This window comes from Dermacentor albipictus, chromosome 4 (genome assembly GCF_038994185.2).
Source record: "Dermacentor albipictus isolate Rhodes 1998 colony chromosome 4, USDA_Dalb.pri_finalv2, whole genome shotgun sequence".
In the NCBI taxonomy this organism is placed as follows: domain Eukaryota; kingdom Metazoa; phylum Arthropoda; class Arachnida; order Ixodida; family Ixodidae; genus Dermacentor; species Dermacentor albipictus.
In genome coordinates, this window is record NC_091824.1 from 70,202,304 (window position 1) to 70,226,402 (window position 24,099).

A 24,099-nucleotide genomic window follows, 5' to 3' on the forward strand; every position below is an offset into this window, starting at 1 on the left:
TTACCCACATGGAGGAAGCATCGGTTACCAACATCAACTTCGTTAAGTCATAGAGAATATGGTTAAGTAGTTGTGGCTAATTCAAGTCAGAACACTTCAGGCAGTGCACTTTCTTATTCTTTTGATATCACCTAAAGTAAGACAAGGAAGAAAAACCTTGAAAGGGTTAGTATGCACAGCACTTGTACACTAGTACAGTCCAACTGATTTAACGAAATACGCGATTTAACAAAGTTTTTATCCGGGTTATTTTTCGTTTTCCTCGATTCGGCTGTGAAGTAGTATTAGACTCAAGTCTCAAGTTAGTGATTTAATCAAAGTATATATGCGTACGATTTTTCGTTCCACCGCTCATTGCATGGTCCTTAACTTGTTCTCAAGCTTTATTGTTAGCCTCCAAGTTTCTGCCCCATATGTTAATACTAGTGCAATGCAATGATTGCACTTTTTTATTACTATACAGTGGTAAGCTCGCAGCTAGCATTTGGTAATGCCTGCCGTGTGCACGCCTACCCATTTTCATCATCATCATCAGCCTATTTTATGTCCACTACAGGACAAAGGCCTCTCCATGCAATCTCCAATTACCCCTGTCCTGTGCCAACTGATTCCAACTAGCGCCTGCAAATTTTTTTATATCATCACCCCACCTAGTCTTTTGCCGTCCTCGACTGCACTTCCCTTCTCTCAGCACCCATTCTGTAACCCTAATGGTCCACCAGCTATCTAACCTACACATCACGTGGCCTGCCCAGCTCCATTTCTTTCTCTCAATGTCAGTTAGAATATCGGCTATCTCTGTTTGCTCTCTGATCCACACCGCTCTTTTCCTGTCTCTTAACGTTATGCCTACCATCCTTCGTTCCATCGCTCTTTGCGCGGTCCTTAAGTTGTTCTCAAGCTTCTTTGGCAGTCTCCACGTTTCTGCCCCATATGTTAGCACCGGTAAAATGCCCCGATTGTACACCTTTCTTTTCAATGATAATGGTAAGCTTAATTTCAGTCACGATCTGACAATGTCTGCCATATCCGCTCCAACCCATTTTTGTTCTGTAAATTTCCTTCTCATGATCAGGGTCCCCTGTGAGTAATTGACCTAGGTAAACATACTCCTTCAAAGACTTTACAGGCTGACTGGCGATCCTAAACTTTTGTTCCGTTGCCATGGCTATTGAGCATTACCTTTATCTTCTGCATATTGATCTTCAATCCCACTGTTACACTTTCTCTGTTAAGGTACTCAATCATTTGTTGTAACTCATCCCCAGTGTTGCTGAACAGGACAATGTCATCTGCAAACCGAAGGTTGCTGAGATATTCGCCCTTGATCCTTACCCGTAAGCCTTCCCAGTTTATTAGCTTGAATATAAGCTTCGATCTTCCCTGCATGCAGTGAATAGCATAGGAGAGATTGTGTCTCCTTATCTGACCGCTTTGTACTTTTCTACTTTTCTTCTGGAGGATTAAGGTAGCTGTGGAATCTCTGTAGATATTTTCCAAGATATATCTACGTAATCCTGTACTCCTGGATTACGTAATGTCTCTATGACTGCTGATATCTCTACTCAATCAAATGCCTTTTCGTATTCTATGAAAGCTATATAGAGAGAGCCCTATATACTCTGCAGATTTCTTAATTACCTGATTGATGACATGGATGTGATCCATTGCAGAGTATCCCTTCTTGAAGCCACGCTGTTTTATTGGTTGATTGAATATCAGGGTTGCCCTTATTCTATTGGAAATTATCTTGGTGAATATTTTATATAATAGTGGAAGTAAGCTAATGGACCTATAAATGTTCAATTCTTTAACATCTCCCTTTTTGTGGATTAGTATAGTGCTGGCATTCTTCCAGTTCTCTGGGACCCTTGAAGTCATGAGAGAGTTTGTATAGAGGGCTGCTAGCTTTTCAAGCATGATGTCTCCTCCATGTTTCCTCCATCATGTCTGATGTCTCCTCCATCAACTGTTATTCCATCTTCTCTTTCTACTTTGCCCTGTTTCATGTCTTGCAAGGCCCTTCTAACTTCATCGCTTGTTATAGAAGGAGCCTCTGCAACCTGTTCATTACTTCGAATGGAGGTATCGTGGCTGCTCTGAGTACTGTACAGGTCAGTATAGCATTCTTCCGCTACTTTTACTATATATTCAAAAGTGCTGATGATATTACCCTGCTCATCTTTCAGTGCATATATCTTGGCTTGTCCTACGCCAAGTTTTCTTCTCGCTGATTCAATGCTGTGTCCAACTTTTACTGTTTCCTCAGTCTTTCTTATGTTACACTTTCAAATATCCCTTATTTTCTCCTTGTTGATCAATTTTGACAGTTCTGCGAATTATATCTGATCTCTTGAGTTGGACACTTTAATTGTTTGTCGTTTCTTTATTAGGTCCTTTTGTTACTTGGGAGAGCTTACCTATTGGTTGCCTTGGTGCGTTACCTCCCCCTTCAATTGCTGCTTCTGAAGCTGCCTATTTTTATTCTGTAAATTTCTTTCTCATGATCACGGATATGATACTGCAATTCTGGTCAAGGCTGTGGCTCTACATCGCGAGATGCAACATGCATACCTGTATCTGCACTCCCAACCTCTTGGTCTTATTCCTCCTCAGACTATTCCCTACTGCAGCCTTCTTCCGTTTTCAATCAAATTACTATTTCTATACGACCTTGTATACATATCAAAGGAAATAATATTGGGGCTGTGGCGCCAGTTTCATTTATAACAGCATGAAAAGCTGATACTATTTGTAGCGCACGCTTTGTTGTGTAAACCGAATTAGAACCAGCTGCATGGCTTACAGGGAGGTGGAGCACTTAATTGCCAATGAAATTACTCCTTCTGGTCTTTCCATTCAGCCTGTAATGTGCACTGATAATTAGCATGAGGTTAAATGCAAGCCCTAAAATCTTGTTCTTGTTCATGGTCGACTCAAATGGTCTCCAGCTGTTGCTATACTGCACAAGAAATGAGCATAGTTCCAGGATTTACATCATTTGTGCAAGGCTCAGACCACCGCATATGTGCCACATCAGAATTAGCCACAAGAGTGGAAGTGCAGATCCTGGGATAGCGGTCCATTAGTCCTAGCTATAAGGTCGTAATGTGGTTTAAGAAAATGCGTGCATGGGATGAAAGTACGTGCCCTATGTGTGCGTTGATTATTGGATGAGCCTTGGAAGTGCTAACATTTGGCCAACTTACGTTGGTGGTCTATGGGCAATTTGTAAAATTCACTGTAATGCCACCTTTCAGGGAAAACTGCTTTGCAACCAAATATACTCTAGTCTGTGGACCATAAGCCAAATTTCCCCTTTGATCCCCTTTTCAACCATTATGGCTAAGTTAATTGTCACCGCTGCCTGGCACGACCAAGCATGGAAGCTGATTTGGGATGGAGCTTTAGGTGGTGTGAACCTTGAATAGGAACATCGCATTTCACCTTACTATGCACATGGGAAAAGTGACACAACCAAATTTTCAGGCTAGTTTTCAAAAGGGGCAAAACTTAACCAAGGGAAAGACATTTTATATATGCTATACTCCAGTGCCCTCCTGACCGCACCTTATCCAGAAGAACTCTGCTCACACCAAGGGTAGAAACGTGGTCTGCGCGGAAGAGATTTTTCAGCTGGAAAACAGCTTTGCAATGCAACACACTTCCGTGTCTGGTTTTTGCAAATTGTCCATTAAGATGCTGACATTTCAATCCGTAGGACTTGTGCCTTGATCCTTTTGTTGTTACGATAAGAGTTCTAAAGCAGCTAGGTCATATGACAGTATTGGTCACGCTGATATGGCAGCCTTACAAAAATTTAGAGGACGCTTAAAATTCGCCTTTAAGAGTGGAAAACCATAGTGTTCAAGGACACTTACTGCTTTTCATGCTTCCCGGCAACTGCAGCTTATGTAACTGTAATGTTTACCGGGAAACACTGACTGCGAACGCTATGCACAAAGGCAAGCTTTCTGGTAGAAATGCGGCCCCCTGCGTGGGTCGATCCCCTTTTATTGTTATGCACATTTAATATTTTAGTCTGAGGAGAGCCGACATAAAGGCCATGCGCTGTCGGTGTTTTCTCCATTACATTTGTTTGTGGGCTGCCGTTCTCAAAATTTCGAGGAATAACTTTGTAAAGAATGAAAGACACGATATGAGCAACCTTGGTGGTAGAGAAGTGGTTGGGTGTGTGTGGTATGGAATTTGGTTCGAAATTCTTTTCGCCCAGGCGGCATCCAACACCAGACGCCAGATTTTCTGCAACATGGGCTCCTTAACGTTATTGCATTAAAATGTCCCTCATGCAACTACCACTGGAGAATTAAAGCAACAATGGAGCGAAAAGAATTATCATTCTGTGTACACGCAACACGTTCTGTCAACTGTGCTGGGTGCATGCCATGCACGGCCTTTGTGGGCATTGTAGGTGTGCACATTCATGCACATGCAACACCACTATGCAGCAATGACCATTTGTTAGGGTCTTTCTTTTTATTTGGCTACTGTAACAGCAACTGCAGACTAAACTTACCAAAAAGCACAGCAGGCTTGCATGACCTTGCAGAATCGCAACCCAATTTCCAGCGAGGCTGCCTCTTTTGTGCATTCGCAAAAAGAATTTCAATTGCCTGCACTCAAACCACACAACTTAAAATGTTGCCTGCATATGGTTTATGATGTCCATTTTGTGCACATTAAAATAATGTGTCACTTTTCATGCATGATGCTGAGACAACATCCATATAAGGCTTGGGCAACATTTTAAGTGACCCATCTATAGACATAAATTGCTCAAACATCAGAAGTGAGGTGCCTCCCCATATTTCCACCCATTATGAAGTTGCTGCCACACTTAGTTCCCCAAAGAACAGAGGGGCAAGCACTCTATGTGCTTTGTATAATGTCTGAAGACATCATAAATTCTAGAGATATAGTCAAATATTACAGGGACGGGAGGAAGACATTCCCGCACCCCCACCACTCCTTGACCAGAGCCGAACAAACAATATACAGGCAAATCCAGGCAGGATCCTTTCCCCACCCCTGCCTCCAAAACAAAATATACCCAGAGAGATACAAGAACACATGTCCTCACTGCAATGCATTAGGCACCCTTCGGCACGTCATAGGACGGTGCAATTTTTCCACAGACCACCTGCCACCTATGCCCATAACTAACCCCCCTGCTATCCCCACCCTTTACGAGCGATGGGAGATCATGCTGTCCAGCCCCGCCCTGAAAGACCAGCTCCGACTTATCCACAGGGGCCAGACGGCCCTGGAAGCATATGGAGCCCGCGAAGAGGGAGCCACCCCAACAATTGCTTAATGCGTTTCATTTCATAATGGACCAGTAAAGTTGTTTCTCTCTCTGAAGATAGAAAATGAGTACACAATTATTATTTCCAAAGAACATAATTTAGAAACATTAAGCTTTCACCATACATTACCCTAACATGCCTCCTATTTCCGCTCAATGGCACATATAGTTCTAGGAGAGTGAAAACATCGCAATAACGGCCATAGTATAACACTTACATGCACATAGGGCAAACCACCCATGCAATCCGTAAAGTGAGTTTCTGATCCTCTGGAATACTTGTACATTTTCCTACAACGGATGCACCTAATTTATCTACAGTTTAAGCTTTGATTGTAAATAAATTATGGGGTTTTACGTACCAAAACCATGATCCGATTACGAGGCATGCTGTAGTGGGGTACTCCGGAACTTTCACCGCCTGGGGTTCTTTAATGTGCACCTAAATCTAAGTAGTTAGGTGTTTTTGCGTTTTGTCCCCGTTCAGATGCGGTCGTTTTGGCCAGGATACGATCCCGCAACTTCGTGCTTAGCAGCGCAACACCATGGCGACTAAGCAACCGCAGCTGGTAAGCTTAATACTTAATAAGGCGAATTGTGCAGCTCACCTAGGAGACTGAGGAAGCGTACTTCGCGCCTTGTATAATGCAAGAAAATATGGAGAAAATGAGCATTAAGTAGTTATTTTTAATGCTCATAATTCAAGTTCCTTTAACACTTTCCTAAGTGTATATATGTTGTTTAAATTGTTTACAATGAACCTCAAATTAAAAAAAGAATTAAGTTAAAAAATGAGAAGAAAAAGTCTGTGCATATCATGCATACATGGTCACCATTCTCTCTGAATATAAGGTTGCTGCCGTTTTGTTCGCCCAGGTCCATAGAAAAAATTAAGCATTTCGTATAAAATACCTAAACAGACAGAAAGCAAGGGTATAGCAATTTTAATTTAGCCCCTAATTAACCCACACTTCAAAATTTGCCTACGCATTACATGTAACATGCCTCCATTCCTTCCAAATGAACTGTCTAGTTCTCTCAACACTCCATGAAACTCTCACTTGAGTGAACTTTGAGGTATCCAAGGAAACAGTTCACTAAATTTAAAGTTCACTAAACTGAATATTCACTAGAATATGGAACATCATAGAGCACAGCAGACAGAGTCAAAAGTGTGAAATGCAATTTACGGAGTCATGTAAATCGGTATATACAAAGTGCGTAACAGTTACGTTGCTGCCCATCTCATTTTGAACAACAACAACAAAAAAATCATTTGCACTGGTGCTCTAAAGCGCAAGAAGTAACAAAGCTGTCCAGAGAGCTTTTGTGCACTTCCTCTGGCACAGCACGTTGCTGAGAAACAAAGTCTCGCAACTTTCCAAGGCATCCTACAGCCTCGGCTAGAGCTACAGGGTTTGAATCTACCTCTGCCATTGCATCTTCCTCGTCGCACTCTTCTTTTTGAGACAAACACTGGAAGCAACTTCCAGATCTGATAGTTTAGCACAGGTAACGAGCTCACTGTCACACTGCACGGAGTCTTCAAACGAAATGTTGCTGTCAGCATCCAGCTGGTGACGGACCTCTGTCCACATCCCGGGGTCAATCACCTCATTGCACTGTTCCTTCCTCTTGCTCGCTTTCACCGCACAATGAGGAAAGGCAGGATTTATCCCAGTAGTTTCTAATTGTAACCAATGTTACTGTTACACCGCTGGAGGGGCGATTAGGGGGCTGCGAGCATTGGCTATGCCAGCGCTGCAGAGGGTAAAACTTCGTTGAACTGATTTAAAGAATGAGGCTGGGTCCACTGATCAAGTTCATTCAGCTGAAATATTCGCTATTCGAAAATTTGTTTAACTGAAAGATTTTTGCATAGAAAACGTAGGAAAACTGTCCGGGATTTCCCAAAAGCTCTTTATTCTGAAATATTCATTAATGCAGCGTTTGCACAACTGAGAGTTTACTGTATACGTTGTTTCTGAGCACTACACTCGCTAACCACTTCACTGGTGCGCTGTGACATTAGGTAAAGCATGCTCGCACACACAGTGTGCGAGCATTGCAAGTGTAAATCCCTAATTCACACCAGCCCAACCAATATGCTAGAAAATGCTGAAGAACCTGAGAAACTGCCATGTGCACTTTTCTTTTACTAGCATTAAAACATACGAGCACAGTTGTCTAATGAAATATTGTTTCTGTCCAGTACATTAGTCAGAGTGTAATCAGATTTCTGCAAAAAGACAGAATACCTGCTGCCATGCGATTAGCCAGTATTGTTCCATTTAGCGAAAGCATCTCACAAGTACTGTTTACATATTTCAATGTGGCAACTTTCACAGAGCTGCAACGACACTCCATTTTTGGTGGTTGGAAAGCTGGTCCATACTCAAACCCTGTGCCGTTTCGCTACTGCAGAAGCAAGGAGCATATTTCACCACTGCAGCCAATAAAGGCCAAAAAATATCCTTGGTGTAAGTTCCTTTTTCAGACAGAATTTTCACCACAGCATGAAATTGTTTGCCTAAGGTAACAATAGACTGCCGAATTTTCCGCTTCACTGCTAAGAAAATGAGTGGATATCAAGCGTGAAAGAATGAGACAGAAAAGTGCTTTCACACTTTATCATTACTCATTATGAAATACCAACTATCCCTCTCCCAAGCCTTACTAGTTTGGTGTAAAAGTAGGCTGGAGTCAAAAAAATGACCACACATCCTTCTAACATTGACCTTTTATAGAACAATCCTTGAAATTATCAGTAGACAATTGTCAGGGCAAAGCAAAAGGCGTATTAGCAACCCTCACAGAACATATAAACTTTGCAGCAAGATAGACCTCTTAAGCTGAAAACAACAAATGGAATCTAACCTTTTTTAGCCATGTCATTGGGCTCTAATACTATTACTTTATTAAATAAAAGCTAGAAGTACTTGTTTCAAGAATGCATGACTAAGGCCGCATTCACAGAAGAGTAAGCTTAATATCAAAGAACAAATGTGCAGAAAAAGAAATCCAAGAATAACTGGGAAACTAGACCAATTCAATTGGCAACAACCTCAAGAACCACTTTATTCAACTAACACTCCTTTACAGAAAGAACTGCACTTAGTACTCTCCAGGGCTGATAACACTTTTTTTTGCATCCATACTCTAGAAGCCACTTTTACATGTTCAGTGTTGCAATGCAGTTACCTTATTACAGTTGCAACCAACGTCCCCTGTACTGGCTACAATAAAAACTCTTGCTTTCGTAACTCAAATCAAAAAAGAAAGTTTTACTCACGACACCTGTGAACTGTAAATGATGTGCGAATTGACGCTCACATAATTTAAATCTGAGCTGTTCATTTTGTACAGAGACACATTTTTATATATAAGTATTCACATTTTGTGCAGCGCTCCTACGCTAGTACAAAAGAAGTGGGCAGCTCTGCAACCCTTTGATGAAATAATCACTTCCTCCTTGTAAGCACGAGGAACCACACACAGCACTATTCGTTTACTTAACGACAAAGCAGATGATGCTTGCGAGGAAGTGTTCATTGCACACAGTCTTCTGGTTTCATCACACGACAAAAAAATCTTCACTGGTGGCTCGGGACAGCGCCCCCATTCCCTCGCGCACATCACGACTGCACGCACTGCACAGAGTGCTGAGTGTCCATGTCGTCGTCGTCATCACTGTTGTCGCTGTCGGTGCTGCTGTCGGCGCCACCACCTCTGTCACTGCGCGCCTTCAAGGGTTCAAAAAGAGAATGTTATATTGCTGAAAGAGAAACAGTAAGCACAAACGTGTAACTGCCTAAGCATAAGAAAACATCTTCCATGACACTTTCAATTCCAAACTGCTAGAAATTTCATCTTTGGGGTAAAAAAAAAAAAGGTGGCCTATAGAATCAACAGCAGCAAGCCCAACTGAAACCTCCTGCATACTTGTTTTCACGATCGTTTACTTAGTAGAATGTCTTGCTGCTAGCTCAACAGCTTTTAAAAAAAGAAAGCAAATATATATAGGGAAGGGTGCAGATCAGCTTAATTATTTTAAACTTGCATTGAGTAGTTAAACACAACAGTTCACTGTGACATATATTATTGGTGTTTTCTGAGAAAATCGCCAGACAGCCTATTGGTTGGCAAAGTGGTCATCTTAAGCAAGACGACAAGATGGGAGCCTCTGCAATTTTCCTTTTGCGTTCCTTGTAAATTTCAGGTTCTCACAGCACTGTGTGGGCTGCATGAGCAAACAACAAAACAAATAAAAAGCAAGCTTCTGCTGATAAGCGGAACAAAGAGATCAATAGAAAAAGCACTGCTATTTTTTACTGTTTCCTAATATGGCTGCTGGCTCCTTCAATGTGCTTCAAAGCCTTAGTACAGTCGAACTTTGTTAAAAAAAATCGCATTAGACACGAAAATACTTTCGTTATACCAGTCGTATTTAACATTCCTTATAAGCGTGCATGCAGACATCGGATAGAAAAAAAAAATAAAGGAAGATTGTGGTCATGTCTAGGAGAAAGAAACAAGTGAAATAAATGCCTCCGATGGGCCAGCAATGGGTCTCCTGTGGATTTTGATGACCCGTCGAAATCTTGCCATTCCCATAAGAGGAACAAGAAATCACATACATGTGCTCTGTACCGCTGCGATTACGCAACCTGCGATCTGTGTTATCATGTCGGAGCACGTTGGCTTGCTAGCTGCGGCTCAACCGAGTCAAGCCACTGACCAAAATGCGCACGCCACCGACAGACTTTTCGGCCATGGAGGGGACCACACATGGATGTGTACTCTGCTACTACAGCCGTCAGTCTAGCCCGTACGTCTGATCTCACGCTCGATCGCTGATAAGTTATAGAGGTGCAAAAATATTGGCGGCAATCTTCCTGCAATGGCTTTTCACAGACCAAAAGTGATTTTAATCGAACAAGCCAGGCCGCTAAGCCTAATTAGCACCACTTCGATGGGACTTGGCAACTAAAGTTGCGATTTCATGCCAGTTGACATGGTGGTAGAGTCTAATGGGAAAAACTTTGCTCATGGCAAGCATGTTTGCAGCATAGCAAACAGGGTGGCTCGTAACACCATGTTACAGGCATGGCTTGGCATGGTTTCACTCTCGTTAATTCCAGCGTATTTGGCCACACACTGGTATATTCGGAAGAGAGCAAAAGTGGTGTTAGTGAGCATTTCAAATGAAGTAGCGGAGTCCACATTGCCACAGCCATCACCAGAAACTGTACCTAAACAACAGAAATGCCGAATGCTTCATGTCTATTTGTGCGTTTATGCATTTACCACCAGACGACACCGCATTGGCTGCACCTGCCTTCAGAGCTGCTTAGACACCATCCCTGATTGCATTGGTAAAGGCCACGGTTTCATCAGCAGCATCTACAGGAAACAGTAGTTCCATTTTGACGCAGTGTGTGCGTTGGTCGTGTGCCTTCAGAACAGCAGAGTCAGCATGTAAGATCGCATCGACAGTGATCGCAGTTTTGTCCACAGCGGCTGTGGCGAGCAGTTATTCCATTTTTCAGTCAGTGCAATGCATGCACAATTTCAGAAACACGGCGGAAATTGTCGAGGCCGATGACTGATTCTATTGCGGCCCGTACACTGGCATAAAAGCTGTGGCTACATGGCAATGAATGAACGATCTGCTGCAGACCGGCTCACTGGCAAAAAAATAATCGGGATGCGTGCACGGTAGTGAAAGGCAGGCCTACTTGTATGAAGGCGCGGGTCTTCATTCAAGTACGGCCAAATGGGCCACACTGCAAAGGAAGTCTTAAGGCCCTCGCCGCTGTGATCAATAATCAGTCACAAGATGATGAGCACTGCGGCTTCTGATTTTGTACTGAACTGAACTGATTTTGTAAGAAATAGAAACAAGGGGAAGTGACGCCAATGCCGAGAAGTGCAGACGCACTCGTGCTGCGCTCTGTAATTTTCGCGTGCTTAGTGGGGAAATTTCCTCGCTACCGAAGGAACAGAAATGCGAGAGGGAACCCAGGGATACCATTTTTAGGGACCTTGGACCATTTTTGGCATCGATGTCATCTCAAGAAGATGTGCACGCTGTGCAAAGCCTACTAAAGAATAGGGTAGTGGCCGCAGCTGCACTGGCCGTGCCAATGCAGAGGACAATCCACATGGCGGCCAGAACACCTGCACCAGGCGCAAACAACAGCACCGCATGAGCCGCAACAAGCCGCGAGAACCCCAGAGATGACGGAACGGATTTGTTGGAAAAGCAGCTGGCGCATGAACACACTAATATACGCAGCCACGGAACCAGTGCTGCCTGAGACATGCGTAACTACACACAGGCAAGGTGAAGATGCTTATCGCAACAGTGTTGGTTACGATAGTAAATGCCGCACGCTATGATTTGCGAGGAGGCTTGCTGGTACCGGAAGAAGAAACTAAGTGCACGTTGGCATTTACACGACACGGTTGAGTGAGTACTGTGGGGAAGCTGCCACGGTGGTTGCCTACTGCTCTCAATTGTGCGCGCCTCGCTCCTTTTCTTGGCTACACGGGATCCACCACCATGAAAACATGCGATACCATCGCAGTTTCGTGATGTGTGGATTTTGGCGCCGAAAGATGGTTTTCCGGGAATGCATTAGCCCGTAAAAAAGAAACGTAGCTGTATTGGGTCAATTACCGTGTTCTCGATCATGAATGCTGGAGCCGGCAAATAACATGAAACAAGATTGGGTCGACAGAACGTCGACGATTGGGTCGACGTTCCACTGTACCACTCATTTATAAGAAATTTAGCAAGTGAAATTTTGCTGCAGTTGGGAAGACAACAACCTTTGGTCTTCCCAGGTGGTTTACCTTCCCGAGGACTGACTGAGCCCACTACTGTTTCTCTTTGATGATCTGAAGAGAAGTGGCATATTGAGCATGACATAGCATCCGTAATATTTCTTTGAAAGTGCTTGTGAAGAAACAGTCTGCCTTCGTTTCAGTTATTTTTACGAACATTTCCCAATAAATCTGGAGAGATTAAGAGACATCAACACATAGAAATATTTTCGCATTAAAATCTATATCCCACAGGACACAAGAGAGGTTGAATGGCTTCCTCAGATGCAAGTTCAAGGATGAATAGCTAACAGAGGTCAAAAGGCAACAAAAAGTGCTCTGTGCACATCTTGTCAGCACAGATTGTCCTTGCCCAGATAAAAATAATAAAATAAGTTTAACAATGCACTCCACGGGCTAGCAACTCAAATCATGTTGTGTTTGCTCCTTATTAGGAAAACATCTTACTCGACTCTGGGCTGATCGATGCAGTTGCTGCATGAGATACCACAACATTTGGCTGTCAATGGCTTCGTGCCCTTCACGTTTCCTCTCCTCTTCCCGCTCTTTCATGTTTTTGCACACCCTCTGCAAGTGAAGAAGGACAAAAAACATACTCAACTCGCAACCAAGCTATTTATTTCTTTCATTTCACAGAACATCATTCAGCCCTGACAGAACTGTCAGAGCACAACACATGACGACCGCAGTTCCTAGTAGCTCTTAAGTATTGTAAAGTAATTTACAACCAATCAATCTATACAATTCAATCGCAATGCCAGGAGAGCAATAGGAAAAAAAATGCCTTTGGATTTCAATCACCACATTAAATATTTTTTAAGTTCTTTTCGTATAGGCACAAGCATGATATACTTTGGTGAAAACAATTATCAAAGTATGATTAATTTCGGTTATCAAATGAGTTATGTAGAGATCGATGAGCTGAAGGAAGTTTCAAAAAAGAAATAGCTTTGTGATTTTCTTTTCTTTTCTTTAGCTGCCTTCTTTCTAAGAAACATGTACTTTGCAGCTTTCACAATTAACAATGCCTTCAAGCGTGGACAAGCAATGATGAAACACACTGCTGAAAGTGCATAAAGCCCATGCAAAAATGCTTACGCAAATATGGTGTATCATGTGTGCTTCACTTGCTTGACGGCATACTAGCCTACGGAATGCTGCACATTGCTTTTATGTTTGCAATGACGATAAAGCAACGTTACAGTTTTTTGCAGTTGGATGTCACACAAAAAGCACAGAGATTTAAAGAAATAATTATAGTCATCTCGCGGGAAATTGGCTTTGGAGCTTGGAGGCATGCAGGGCAGACAGGTGCACTGTGGCTTCATGGGCACTGTTTGTTTTGCATGCTTAAAGGGACACTAAAGGCAAATATTAAGTCATGCTAAAGTGATTTACTAGCGCTCAAGAATCTCTAAGGCATCAATATTATTGCCAGCAGAGCCCTAATAATAGAGAAATTGAGGTAAATGCAGGACATGATTAGAGACTCCCTCGGGGACATTCAAGCACTTGCTCAACGACGAAAGCACTCAGTTAAATTCTGTCACTAGTACTCAACTACTAGTAGTTGCAAAAAACATCCTTGTATTGTATTATAACATGAAATAGAATGCTACTTGTCCAGTTATATTTCATTTTTAGATAGAACTCATTGAAGTTACTCTTGACAACAACGCAGGCGATCGAAACGTGTCGTTATCGCTCGACTCTGCGCCGCCCACGCTAGTTTTGTTGGCTTGCAAAACTCGCACAAACGGCAAGTAGTAGAGAGTTAAACTTTCATGTGATGTCGCGGAATGCTCGAACGGTCTACGCCACTTGACCAGAAAGCAGCTGCAGCGGAAAATCCACCGCTCTGTCTTGGCTCGGCACTGCTGCCTGTCAGGCACCATTTTACTCATCGACGGCAGCAAAGGGTAGGATGGCATACGCAACGTCACCACTCGCATAGTTGCATGGCAGGAGATTTGAATTTCGAAAAAGGTAATTAGACCTTTCAGCTGCAATTTTTTTCATGAACTATAAGTATTTTTTTGGCATGAAACAAACATTACGAGGTTTCTGGAATGGTATTCAAACAGTCCACGTCTACTTAGTGTTCACCTTTAGTGTCCCTTTAATATCTGACACGGGTTGTGTCTGGTCCCAAGGTATTCAACTTATTTTTGCAAGTTGGCGGAGTGCTTGAAGCCTGCTCCACCTCTGTCGCGGATCAGCTCAGTATTGCACTATCTTCGAGATCGACCTAGAGTTTTTGGTCTATGGACATCGGTCTGCTGGAAAGTAGCCATATACAGCTTTGCCATAAAAAGTTTATCCAGGTGTTTTCACTAGCTGATGTTCAATGTCAGAAAATGTTCCCACTGGCATTAGCCAAGCAGGATTTGGCACATAATGTAAATATTACATAGCATCAATTACATGGGAGGCCTCTAAGTTGCACAAAGGTGTAACAGGTGACTGTATGATGCACACACATCCCAAACCCACTCTACGCCTATGAGGGATGCCGTACTGGAGGGTTTTTGCATTTCGCAGATTGAAATATGGTCGCCGCAGCTAGGAATTGAACGTGGGACCTCATGCTAGCAGCAGACCACAGCCATTCAGCTAGGTCTTCAGTATGTGCAACAAGAGTTGGTCTACTAGTTGGCATATGTCTACCTGAGAGAAGTCAGCTGGAAGGAAACACATAAAAGAAGTACCAAATCATCAGCATCAACTGCTGTTTTTCACCTTCTTTGTGTCCCTTACCGATCTACCAGACTTCCTCTAGGGGACTTGATGAACGCAGATGTGGCTCAGGCTGCAGTTTCCAGGTCGACAGAGCAAGGAACCAAGCCTTTGCTGCATCACAGCGGGTGCCAAGTGTGCCTCCAATTTAATAATAACATACCGTATCTACTCGCATAATGATGGCATAATTTTTTTGTCAATAAAATTGCCGGAAATTTAGGGGTGCAATCATTATGCGGGTTACATTTCCCGCGAAAAGAAACATTTTTTTTCATCTCGCATTTGCTGTTGCATCATCCTGAATTTGCATTTGCTGCATGACAAGTTAACAAATAGGTGGCTGCTGCTGTAACAGAGCCGGACACCAAAACAAAAATGGCGGCTGACGGAGCAAGCCGAACGCGCTGAACGAGACTTTTTTTCTTTTCATGAGTACATTACGTGCTTCGAAACAGTTTCTTCCGTATCAGTAAGGAATAAAATCATTAATATCGGCAAGTCTGTGGCAATAACATAGCCATGTCCACTTTGAGGGGACAGTAACAGAAACGGGCGTGCTTAGCTACGAAAACTGCGGCATTTGTCTTCACTACTATCCTAATACAGCACGTTTCAGCTAAGGGTGGGTGAATATTTTAGCTGTGTTACAGGCGTCTGTGTATGAATAGGGTACACTTCTAACGTATGAGTGTAAATGTGGCTACTATCATTGCCACTCGCGATTTGTTGCGTGCCCACGAGTGCAGACAAGAAGAATCCAAAGGCGCCTTTTTTGTTGTTGTTGTTGACCACAACCATTATAAAAATTATAAATAATAAAGCCAAGGCAAGTTTGGTTATAGCTCCCCCTTTTTTTTTTCATGAAAGTGTGGAAAGCGATAAAAGGAATAAAATGGGGCATCTGCTTAAGAATGTTTGGTGCGTGCTGATCGCTTGGTATGTCTTGAAGAGTTGTTCGCGTAACATTCGACAGATGGTAAGCACTATCATCACGAGCTAGACTTCGCACACGACATATCGCTGCGACAAGTTCGGGGTGCGATCGTTACACGGGAAAGAAACAAAATCCAATTCTGACGACAAAATTCAGGGGTGCGATCAATACGCGAGTGCGATCTTTATGCAAGTAAATATGGCAGTAACAATAATCACGTCTACATTACACCAAGCTGGCATCTCCTTGACCATCATCTGTCTGTCATCCTTGAATACCGTATTTACTTGTGTAAGTGTTGCAAAAAAGATTAGTTGCGAAAAATCTGGATTATTTTTTTTCCCTCGTGTAAATGAACACACCCCCAACGTTGCACTTTGCTACTCTGCAGTCCCACGATTGAACGGCTGTGCTCTAGTTATTTGGAGAGACTACAATCTTTTGCACATGAGTTTAAAGCAAGCACGCTTAATGCTCAACGTATCCTTTCGGCCAGTGCCGGCGCAAAGGCATTTAGAAGATTCAAGACAGAAAAAAACGCAACTGGCTCTCTGCAGCATACATAGTTTACGGACTTCACGCTGACGTAAAAGAATGTGTGCGCAGGATCGGCAGCCGGGCGCGGTGCATGGGAGAGTCTAAAAGGAACAGCCGGCACGTGATTGACATAGTGGTCATAGTCGGGTGTAGTGTCGAATTCGGATGTCTGTGGTTCGCTTTTCCGCCTGCCTGGGGTTTCGATGCGTGTGATGGGCCTTAATTGGAGTTATACGCCTGCTGCGGGACATAGAGTTTATCTGCTCACAAAACGGAAACGCTGATTAGACACCGATAAACTTTGACATGCCGATGAGCAGGACGGTCGAGGAAAGAGGCGCACACAGTGTGCTTGTAAAAACAGGTGCGCGCTTTAACGTGATGCTTGTGATAATGGCAGACAGCCGAAAGCAGCTGTGAAGATAAGCTGGGGCACGATCGGAAATCGTTGCGTGCAGTTGCCCTAGGCTGCGCCGACTTTGCGCAGCTGGCCCGTTGGTTCTTTATTCTATGGTGAAACTAAGATGTGGATGAAGCGGCCAGCGACCTGATTGGCAGGTCTGGAGGTTCTGCTGCAGAGTGCAGTTACGGTTTGCAAATCGTATACATGCTGTATTTTTACTGCAAAGATAAGTTATCTTATGCATGCTCTAACTCATTACTGTCTTACTTTTCAATTTTTGCTGTTTTGAAAGTGCCTCCATGAAATTTACCCTGTGTAATGAATGTACCCCCTCCCCCCCCAACTTCACTTTGGTATACAGTTAAACCTCCATATAACAAACTTCTATATACGAAACTCTCGATATAACGAATTATTAAACTTTTCACAACCTCTTGTCCATAGAACACCATGTATTTAGAACCTCAATATAACGAAGTGTGTTTGAATGCGATTTCAACATAACGAAATTTCACTGCTGCCGCAATAAATAAATAAATGGAAACTTCCGACAATAAATGGAAACTTCCATGGACACAGATGGTTAAATGATTGAATCTGCTTGGAAACGCACCTTTCAAATTGCATGCCTCGCGACAAGTGACCCCCGAAGTGGAGCAGCACCATGTTCAGTACAGTACAAGTGCGATAAGATCCGATAGCACCCTGCGTACTGTGTGCTTTAGGTGCAAGTGAAAGTGTGCGAGGGTGAGACAAGAGAGATGGTGGCTTGATGAGTGTCGCCTTCCCACGCAAGCAAAGGAGAGGGAAGAGAGCTCGCCGTAACACGATCAAGTGCGCGTGAGAGGGGGGGGAGGGAGGGGTGAGGGGTAAGCTGGTGCGCATCTCGTTTCTGCCGTGGCTGCGCGTGACTGCGCATGGCTGTAAGCGCACCTGAGCGCATAGTCATGCGAGCTGTCTTACCACGAGTTTAGTATTGGAGGTTGCATAATCTCGAGTTTCGGTGACCCACTGGAGCGAGAGGCAGACAAAGCGTTCGCTCCCCGCTGCCAGCACTTTTCCCGATAGCATCATCCCAGTGCGGGCGACACTGGGAAAGCGTGGCTGGCTTTGCTTAATTCGTAGCATGGAGAAGATATTGTCGACGTACATGGCATGGAACCATATCATTTGTCGCAGACTCCCAAATTTATCAAAATGAACTGTTTTCTCATTCAATTTTGCCTTGTTCGATTGCCTGATAATTCGGAAAATTCTGCGGCCCCTTTCCATGCAAGAAAAAAAAAAAAAAAAACTATCGGCGACTGTACTTACTTGTATAAAAGGTCAAATTTCAATACAACGAAACTTCGACATAACCTATTTTATCTACTTCGTTATATCAAAGTTTAATGGTATTGGGAAAAAAAAGTGTGTTCATTACGCGGGTATATACGGTACTGTTCTCTTCCCTTGGCACCTATTTTGCTACTTAAGAGGAAGCTTTAGCTCGGGCCCAACTCCGACGCGGCCTATTCAAATACATGTAAATACGCAAAAACGTTTTTCTGAGATAACCCGTGGACCGATTTTAATGAAATTTGTTGCTTTTGAGAGAGAAAGTTAAATTCTAGTGACTGTTGGAAGCGGAATTTTGATTTAGGGCTTGAATTTTGTTAAAGAGATTTATAAAAATTCAGAAGTTTGAAAAAAATAGAAGCACGAAGTTTACAAACTAATAGCTCTGCACCAAGAACAGATATCGCGGTTCTGTAAACGGCATCCATTAGATCATTCAAAGCGGACAAATTTCATATGTCATTTTACATCTTACGTGAGTTTTTAACGTTGTTTACGAGAGTTCTGCAAAAGTTGTAATTACATATTAATAATTTTTTTAGATTCATGTATAAGATGTCAAATTTGTCCGCTTTAGATGTGCTATTAGGTACAATCGACAGAATTGCGATATCACCTATTCTTGCTGAGTTACAGAGTTGTAAACTTGATAGTTTCGTTTTCTAAAAATTTGCGATTTTTGTCAATTTTTAATAAAAAATTGACAACCTAAATCGAAAATTCGAAACCAACAGTCACTAGATTTTACGTCTTTCTTTTAAATGCAACAAACCCCGTCAAATTTGGTGCTGTGGTTGCCAAGAAAAACGAATTCTCCTTTTACGTGTATTTAGATAAGAGCATCCGAGCTAAAGCTTCCTCTTAAGCAAGCTGGTTATCTGCTTCGTGACTAGGCCAACTCAACTCTGTTCCGCCTCTAAATCTTAACCTGAATATCAACCAACTTTCTCTATCCTTTAATCCACATAACCTCTTCTAGCCCGTTAATGTTACACTTGCTATTTTCCCTTCCAATGCTCATCGCACAGTCCTTAGGTTCTTCTTAAGCTTGGCTATCCTTCAAGTCTATGCCTCACAGCTCAGTATTTTGTTTTGGTGCACAAGAGGTGAAAAAATGTGAAGAAACAACAGGACAGGAAAGAGCATTCTGTTTTGTCCCATTGTTTCTTGACATCCTTTCATTTCTTTTGCACCATAACCAAGCATGACCCAACTACTCCAGCAACGAGTACTGATAGTTAGCATTGGTAGAATGCACCACCAGGGGAACCATATTGCTACATAGTGGTGATAGCACACAGGCAGATAGTGAAGAGCACTTCTGATAAACTGTAAGCAATTTACCTGGTGAACTAATGCACCCCCCAAAGAAAGAAAAGAATAAACAACTCGGTGGCAGCAATAGCAGCAGGCGCCATATACAGTCATCGAACCAAATGCTTCCATCTGGCCACTTTAATACATGCATAATTTAATTTCCGATTCACTCTTGATGGCAAGCAAAATTCTAGGGCATGCCGCAGTCGTCTATTAGCGTGCCGACAAACTGATACAACGAGCCTGTCTTCCTGGAAAGAATGACTACAGGACTGATCCGTTCTCCGATACCGAAGGTGTGTTCTTCGAGTGATAAAAGACACGCGATGACAAAGTCGTACACCAAAGGCAAACGATCGAGACTGTATGAAAATCATGTGGCATTACAGACTCGGGTGCTCACCGTCTTCAGGTCTGACATGTCTGGAGGGTCCTCACAAGAAGGCACCCATATTTTGACATCTTCGTCAAGCCCGCTTGTGGCAAGTATAGGGCAGCTGGGATGAGGCTCCAAGCAGTTCACCTATGAGGATAACAAGAAAAAAAAAATAATCAGAAATAAATTCTGCAGTTTTATGCGCTAAAAGATCCAGTTATGAGGCAGACCATAGTGGGAGACCCGGGATTACTTTCGACCACCTGGGGTTCTTAACGTGCACCTAAATGTAAGTACCAGAGGGCTCTTGTACTGTGCCCCCACCAAAATGTGGCGGCTGCGGCTGGGATCAAACCTGCAACACTATGCTCAGGAGCGCAACGCCATAGACACTGTGGCGTTGCGCTGGGCAAAGTGGTCAGCGCGTTGGGCAAAGTGGTCAGCTTGTAGGCTTTGCAACATCACCACGGTCAAGCAACTGCTCATCCACTCACACGGTCAAGACATGGAAATACCGTATTTACTCGCATAATGATCGCACTTGCGTAATGATCGCACCCCTAAAATTTGTCGTCAAAATTCGATTTTTTTTATTTCCCGCGTAATGATCGCACCCCGAACTTGCCGCAGCGATATGTCGTATGCTAAGTCTAGCGAATAATGATCGCGCTTACCACCTGTCGAATGCTACGCGAACGACTCTTCAAGACAAGCCAAGCGGCCTGCACGCACTAAACATTCTTAAGTAGATGCCTCATTTCATTACTTTCATCACTTTCCGCACTTCCATGACAAAATGAGGTACAACCAAACTTGCCTTTATTATGGGTTGGCTTTATAATGGCTGATGTCAACAAAAACAATAAAGGCGCATTTCGATTCTTTTCATCTGCTTTTGCACTCGTGAGCACGCAACAAATCGCGCGCGGCAATGATAGTAGCCACGTTTACTCTGATACGTTAAAAGTGTGCCCTATTCATACGCCGACGCTTGTAACACAGCTAAGATATTCGCCCACCCTTAGCGGAAAGTAGTGAAGACAGATGCCGCAGTTTCCGCAGCATGCCCGTCATGTGTTTCTGTCACTGGCAGCTAAGCGCGCCCACCTATTACTGTCCCCTCAAAGTGGACATGGCTACGTTATTGCCGCAAACTTGCCGATATTAACGATATTATTCATCACTAATACGGAAGAAACTGTTTCAATGCACGTAATGTACTCACGAGAAGAAAAAAAAAAAAAAAATCGCGTTCGGCGCGTTCGGCTCGCTCCGCTAGCCGCCATTTTTGTTTTGGTGTCCCGCACCCGCAATCTCGCATCCCGCAGCAAACGCGGACGAAAAAAAACATTTTTTTTTCCCGGGAAATTTAACCCGCGTAATGATCGCACCCCTGAATTTGCTTCAATTTTTCTGACAAAAAAAGTGCGATCATTATGCGAGTAAATACGGTAGGTATTGACATGAGGGAACGTGTTGGGAAGAGCTGTTGGCAGGTTTAAAAAAATGACAAGACTGAGCAGGGGGTGACATTATCCTGAACACTGAGGGGACAGCAAAACAAATAATAGCTTGAGATAAAGTTATAGACTAGTTATAGATCTCAAGATGTTGGAAGTGTAACACTGACCAATAACACAGCTTTCAGAAGTGAGAAAGTGACACAATGGTGCAACGAGACCGATGCAGCCATTCGGAAACGGCAGCATACCAGCTCTCATGACTTAACACGTCTTCTTTATAACCGAGACACAGATACAACAGCCGAGATATGCGAGCGCTGCAAACAGATTTCAGAAGGTACAAGAAAAGCCACTTTCAACCATGCTAGAGTAACAATGCTTTGAAGACATGTCTCCAGCATGCTTACAGGGCGAGGAAGTACAGCAAACAGCGGCAGTGGCCTCAGAGATGGCATGGGTGTGCATGCCGGTACTTTCTCGGCGGCCATAGAAATGGCACTCTTTGTGCAGTTCTCCAACCATTATGTCTGTTACGACGATTTAGACCAGTTTGGACCAACCGCTGCTCAAGTGTTGTTATATTATCGTTGCTGTCTATATTCATGTGGAACCATTCGATGTGAATATTGAAGTGGTGCCGACGGCAGCTTCAGTGTTGGTAATTTTTCCACATGCTGAAGGTAGTGTTCACATGTTAATGAACTACTGATACAACGAGCACTTTTTGTGGAACTATCAAGTTCGTTATAAATGGGTTTAGCTGTTGAAGCAAGGCACCCTCTGTGTAGCTCTTGGATTTGATGTGGGCAGTCTCGCTCTATGATTACCTTAGCAGCCAAGAGCGCAAAGCACATTAATCCAAAAGAGCAAGTTTTTTCACGCAATAGCACGAATGTTAGCACCGTTGACACATCTGCTTTATATTCTCTGCCCTACCTGTGCACAGGTAAAACATCAGAAGCACAGCATATCAGGAAATTCGGTGACAACACCATAAGTCAACCTTCAGTAACCCAGTATTGAAAAATTTCTTCGTATAAAATCAATGTGCTCTGCAATCTTGACTATCTGACAATATCCTTTTCTTTTTGTGGTTCTTGCCTGCTAAGCCCAATCGATCTTGGTTGTTACTCTGCCAATGTTGCCACACGTTTCATTTGCCAGTTTTCAATAACACCTGCACAAATGCATGCCCAAGTAAAGTTTCAACAGGTAGTAGTCAGTGTTCGGGTAACACTCTTGTCTCATTTTGTTTCCTTCTTTGCACAGAGTAGTGTAGCAAACCCCACAACCCATGCCTACCCGTCCCATCCTACTGATCATGCTCTTGCACCAGACAGACAGTCAAAGTGTGCGTCTTTCCACACAAAACTGCCAATTCCTGACACGAACAGCTTACAAAACTGCCCACTGCAGGGCCCTTGAATGTACTCACCACGCCTTCTTCATCTCCATGCATGGAGTGAATAATGTGCTCACTCTCCTTGTCCCAAAGGTAGATGTAGCCGCAGTCACTACCGCTGACGACATATTCGCTCCGGAGACCCATGTAGTTGACACCTTTCACTGTGGGTGAGAACCATCGGCACTACTGACATATTTTTGAAAGTTGTAGAAACTCTACCGCATGCTTCTTGCATGTAAAGAGGTGCACAAAACACAAGCACGGCACGACGCTTTAGGTATACCAAGACCGCTTGGGTGCGCTAATTCTAAAACTCCCCTAACAGGCAAAGGAAGCAAGCAAAACTCACCTGTCTGGCTGTTTCTATGGCCTTTGTATCTGTGCACAAACTCAGATCCATCAGAATGTTTAGAGTTGAAAATGTAAATGTCTTCATCATTGTATGAAGCCAGTATCTCTGTAAAAAAATAAGTATAAAAGAGTGTGAGTAAACAAAGTGCATTCCAATGTATGCCAAAGTATGCATGTGTAAAAAGAAACCTTCACATATGTATGAAAATCCGAGCAACCCACAATCAAAAACAGCGAAGGTGTATAAGACAGTTCTCACACCCTTCATAGCTTGTTGGAGTCTGGTTTGTCACTGCCCGATATATACCCAAAATATATACTATACCCAAGACCCAAGGCAAAGACATCACTACATACAGCATAGCCCGCTTATAATGCCGCATTTGTGAATACAGTCAACACCCTATCTTTCAAACATGCCCAATGCCTAAATGATAATTTCAGGGAACTTTACGTTTAGAATGTAAAAAAAAAACCTTGCCTTTTCATGTTGCCTCATGCAGTACTACACTCCATTCTGGGCAGTGCATAATCCTTAGGTGTACATTATACTCCACATTTGTGTTTGCACTCCATTACCTAATCTGCCAGGCAAGGAGCTGACCTACACTGATGACATTGGACAATGTTTTTAACAGCCTGATCTACTAATGGGATGACCCATATGCAACGTTACGGCTTCTGCCGAGATACGGCTTAGCACAAGGTAATAAGTTTGATACCTGCCTGTGGTGGTGGCCCTGCTCTGACGGTGGCAGAATGCAAGAAACGTTTGCGTATGTACATCGAGCTGCATGTTAAAAGCCTCAAATGGTTAAAATTAATCCAGAGCTTGAAGAAAAGTAAAACAGACGCTGAAGAAGATAAAGAAATTAATAAAACCTAAGGTTACGGCCGCCACATGGAAGCCTTGTTCACAATCTGTTCATAATCATGAGAGGCTGAAACGTCAAATTTTGAATAACATTTTGATCTGTGTCAGCATCTGTGTTTTTCTTCCTGACCAGATGAGATTTCGCCGGACTCTCAACTTTATAATCCAGAGCATTCCAACAGTGGTG

General features: G+C 43.2%; 1 protein-coding gene and 1 long non-coding RNA gene across 4 annotated transcripts in view; one reads left to right on the top strand and one right to left on the bottom strand.

Moving 5' to 3' along the window:
• Window positions 1–19: 19 nt before the first annotated feature.
• LOC135902084 (uncharacterized) lies at window positions 20–5,879 on the top strand. The gene is made up of 3 exons (XR_010564392.2): window positions 20–165; window positions 2,048–2,114; window positions 5,814–5,879. It is a non-coding gene; the product is annotated as an uncharacterized lncRNA (long non-coding RNA).
• Window positions 5,880–8,374: 2,495 nt separating this feature from the next.
• LOC135902056 (DDB1- and CUL4-associated factor 8) overlaps window positions 8,375–24,099 on the bottom strand; it is a 48,226-nt gene continuing 32,501 nt past the window's right edge. For 2 of the 3 annotated variants that reach the window (XM_065431955.2, XM_065431954.1), the window contains exons 10-14: window positions 23,037–23,144; window positions 22,718–22,848; window positions 19,847–19,966; window positions 12,623–12,742; window positions 8,375–9,069 (exon numbers count right to left, since the gene is read on the bottom strand). In XM_065431955.2, the coding sequence (XP_065288027.1) occupies window positions 8,962–9,069; window positions 12,623–12,742; window positions 19,847–19,966; window positions 22,718–22,848; window positions 23,037–23,144 (587 nt within the window). In that variant the 3' untranslated portion in view covers window positions 8,375–8,961. Of the gene's footprint in view, window positions 9,102–12,622; window positions 12,743–19,846; window positions 19,967–22,717; window positions 22,849–23,036; window positions 23,145–24,099 lie in introns of all 3 variants that reach the window. The other variant, XM_065431956.1, reaches the window with a different exon arrangement.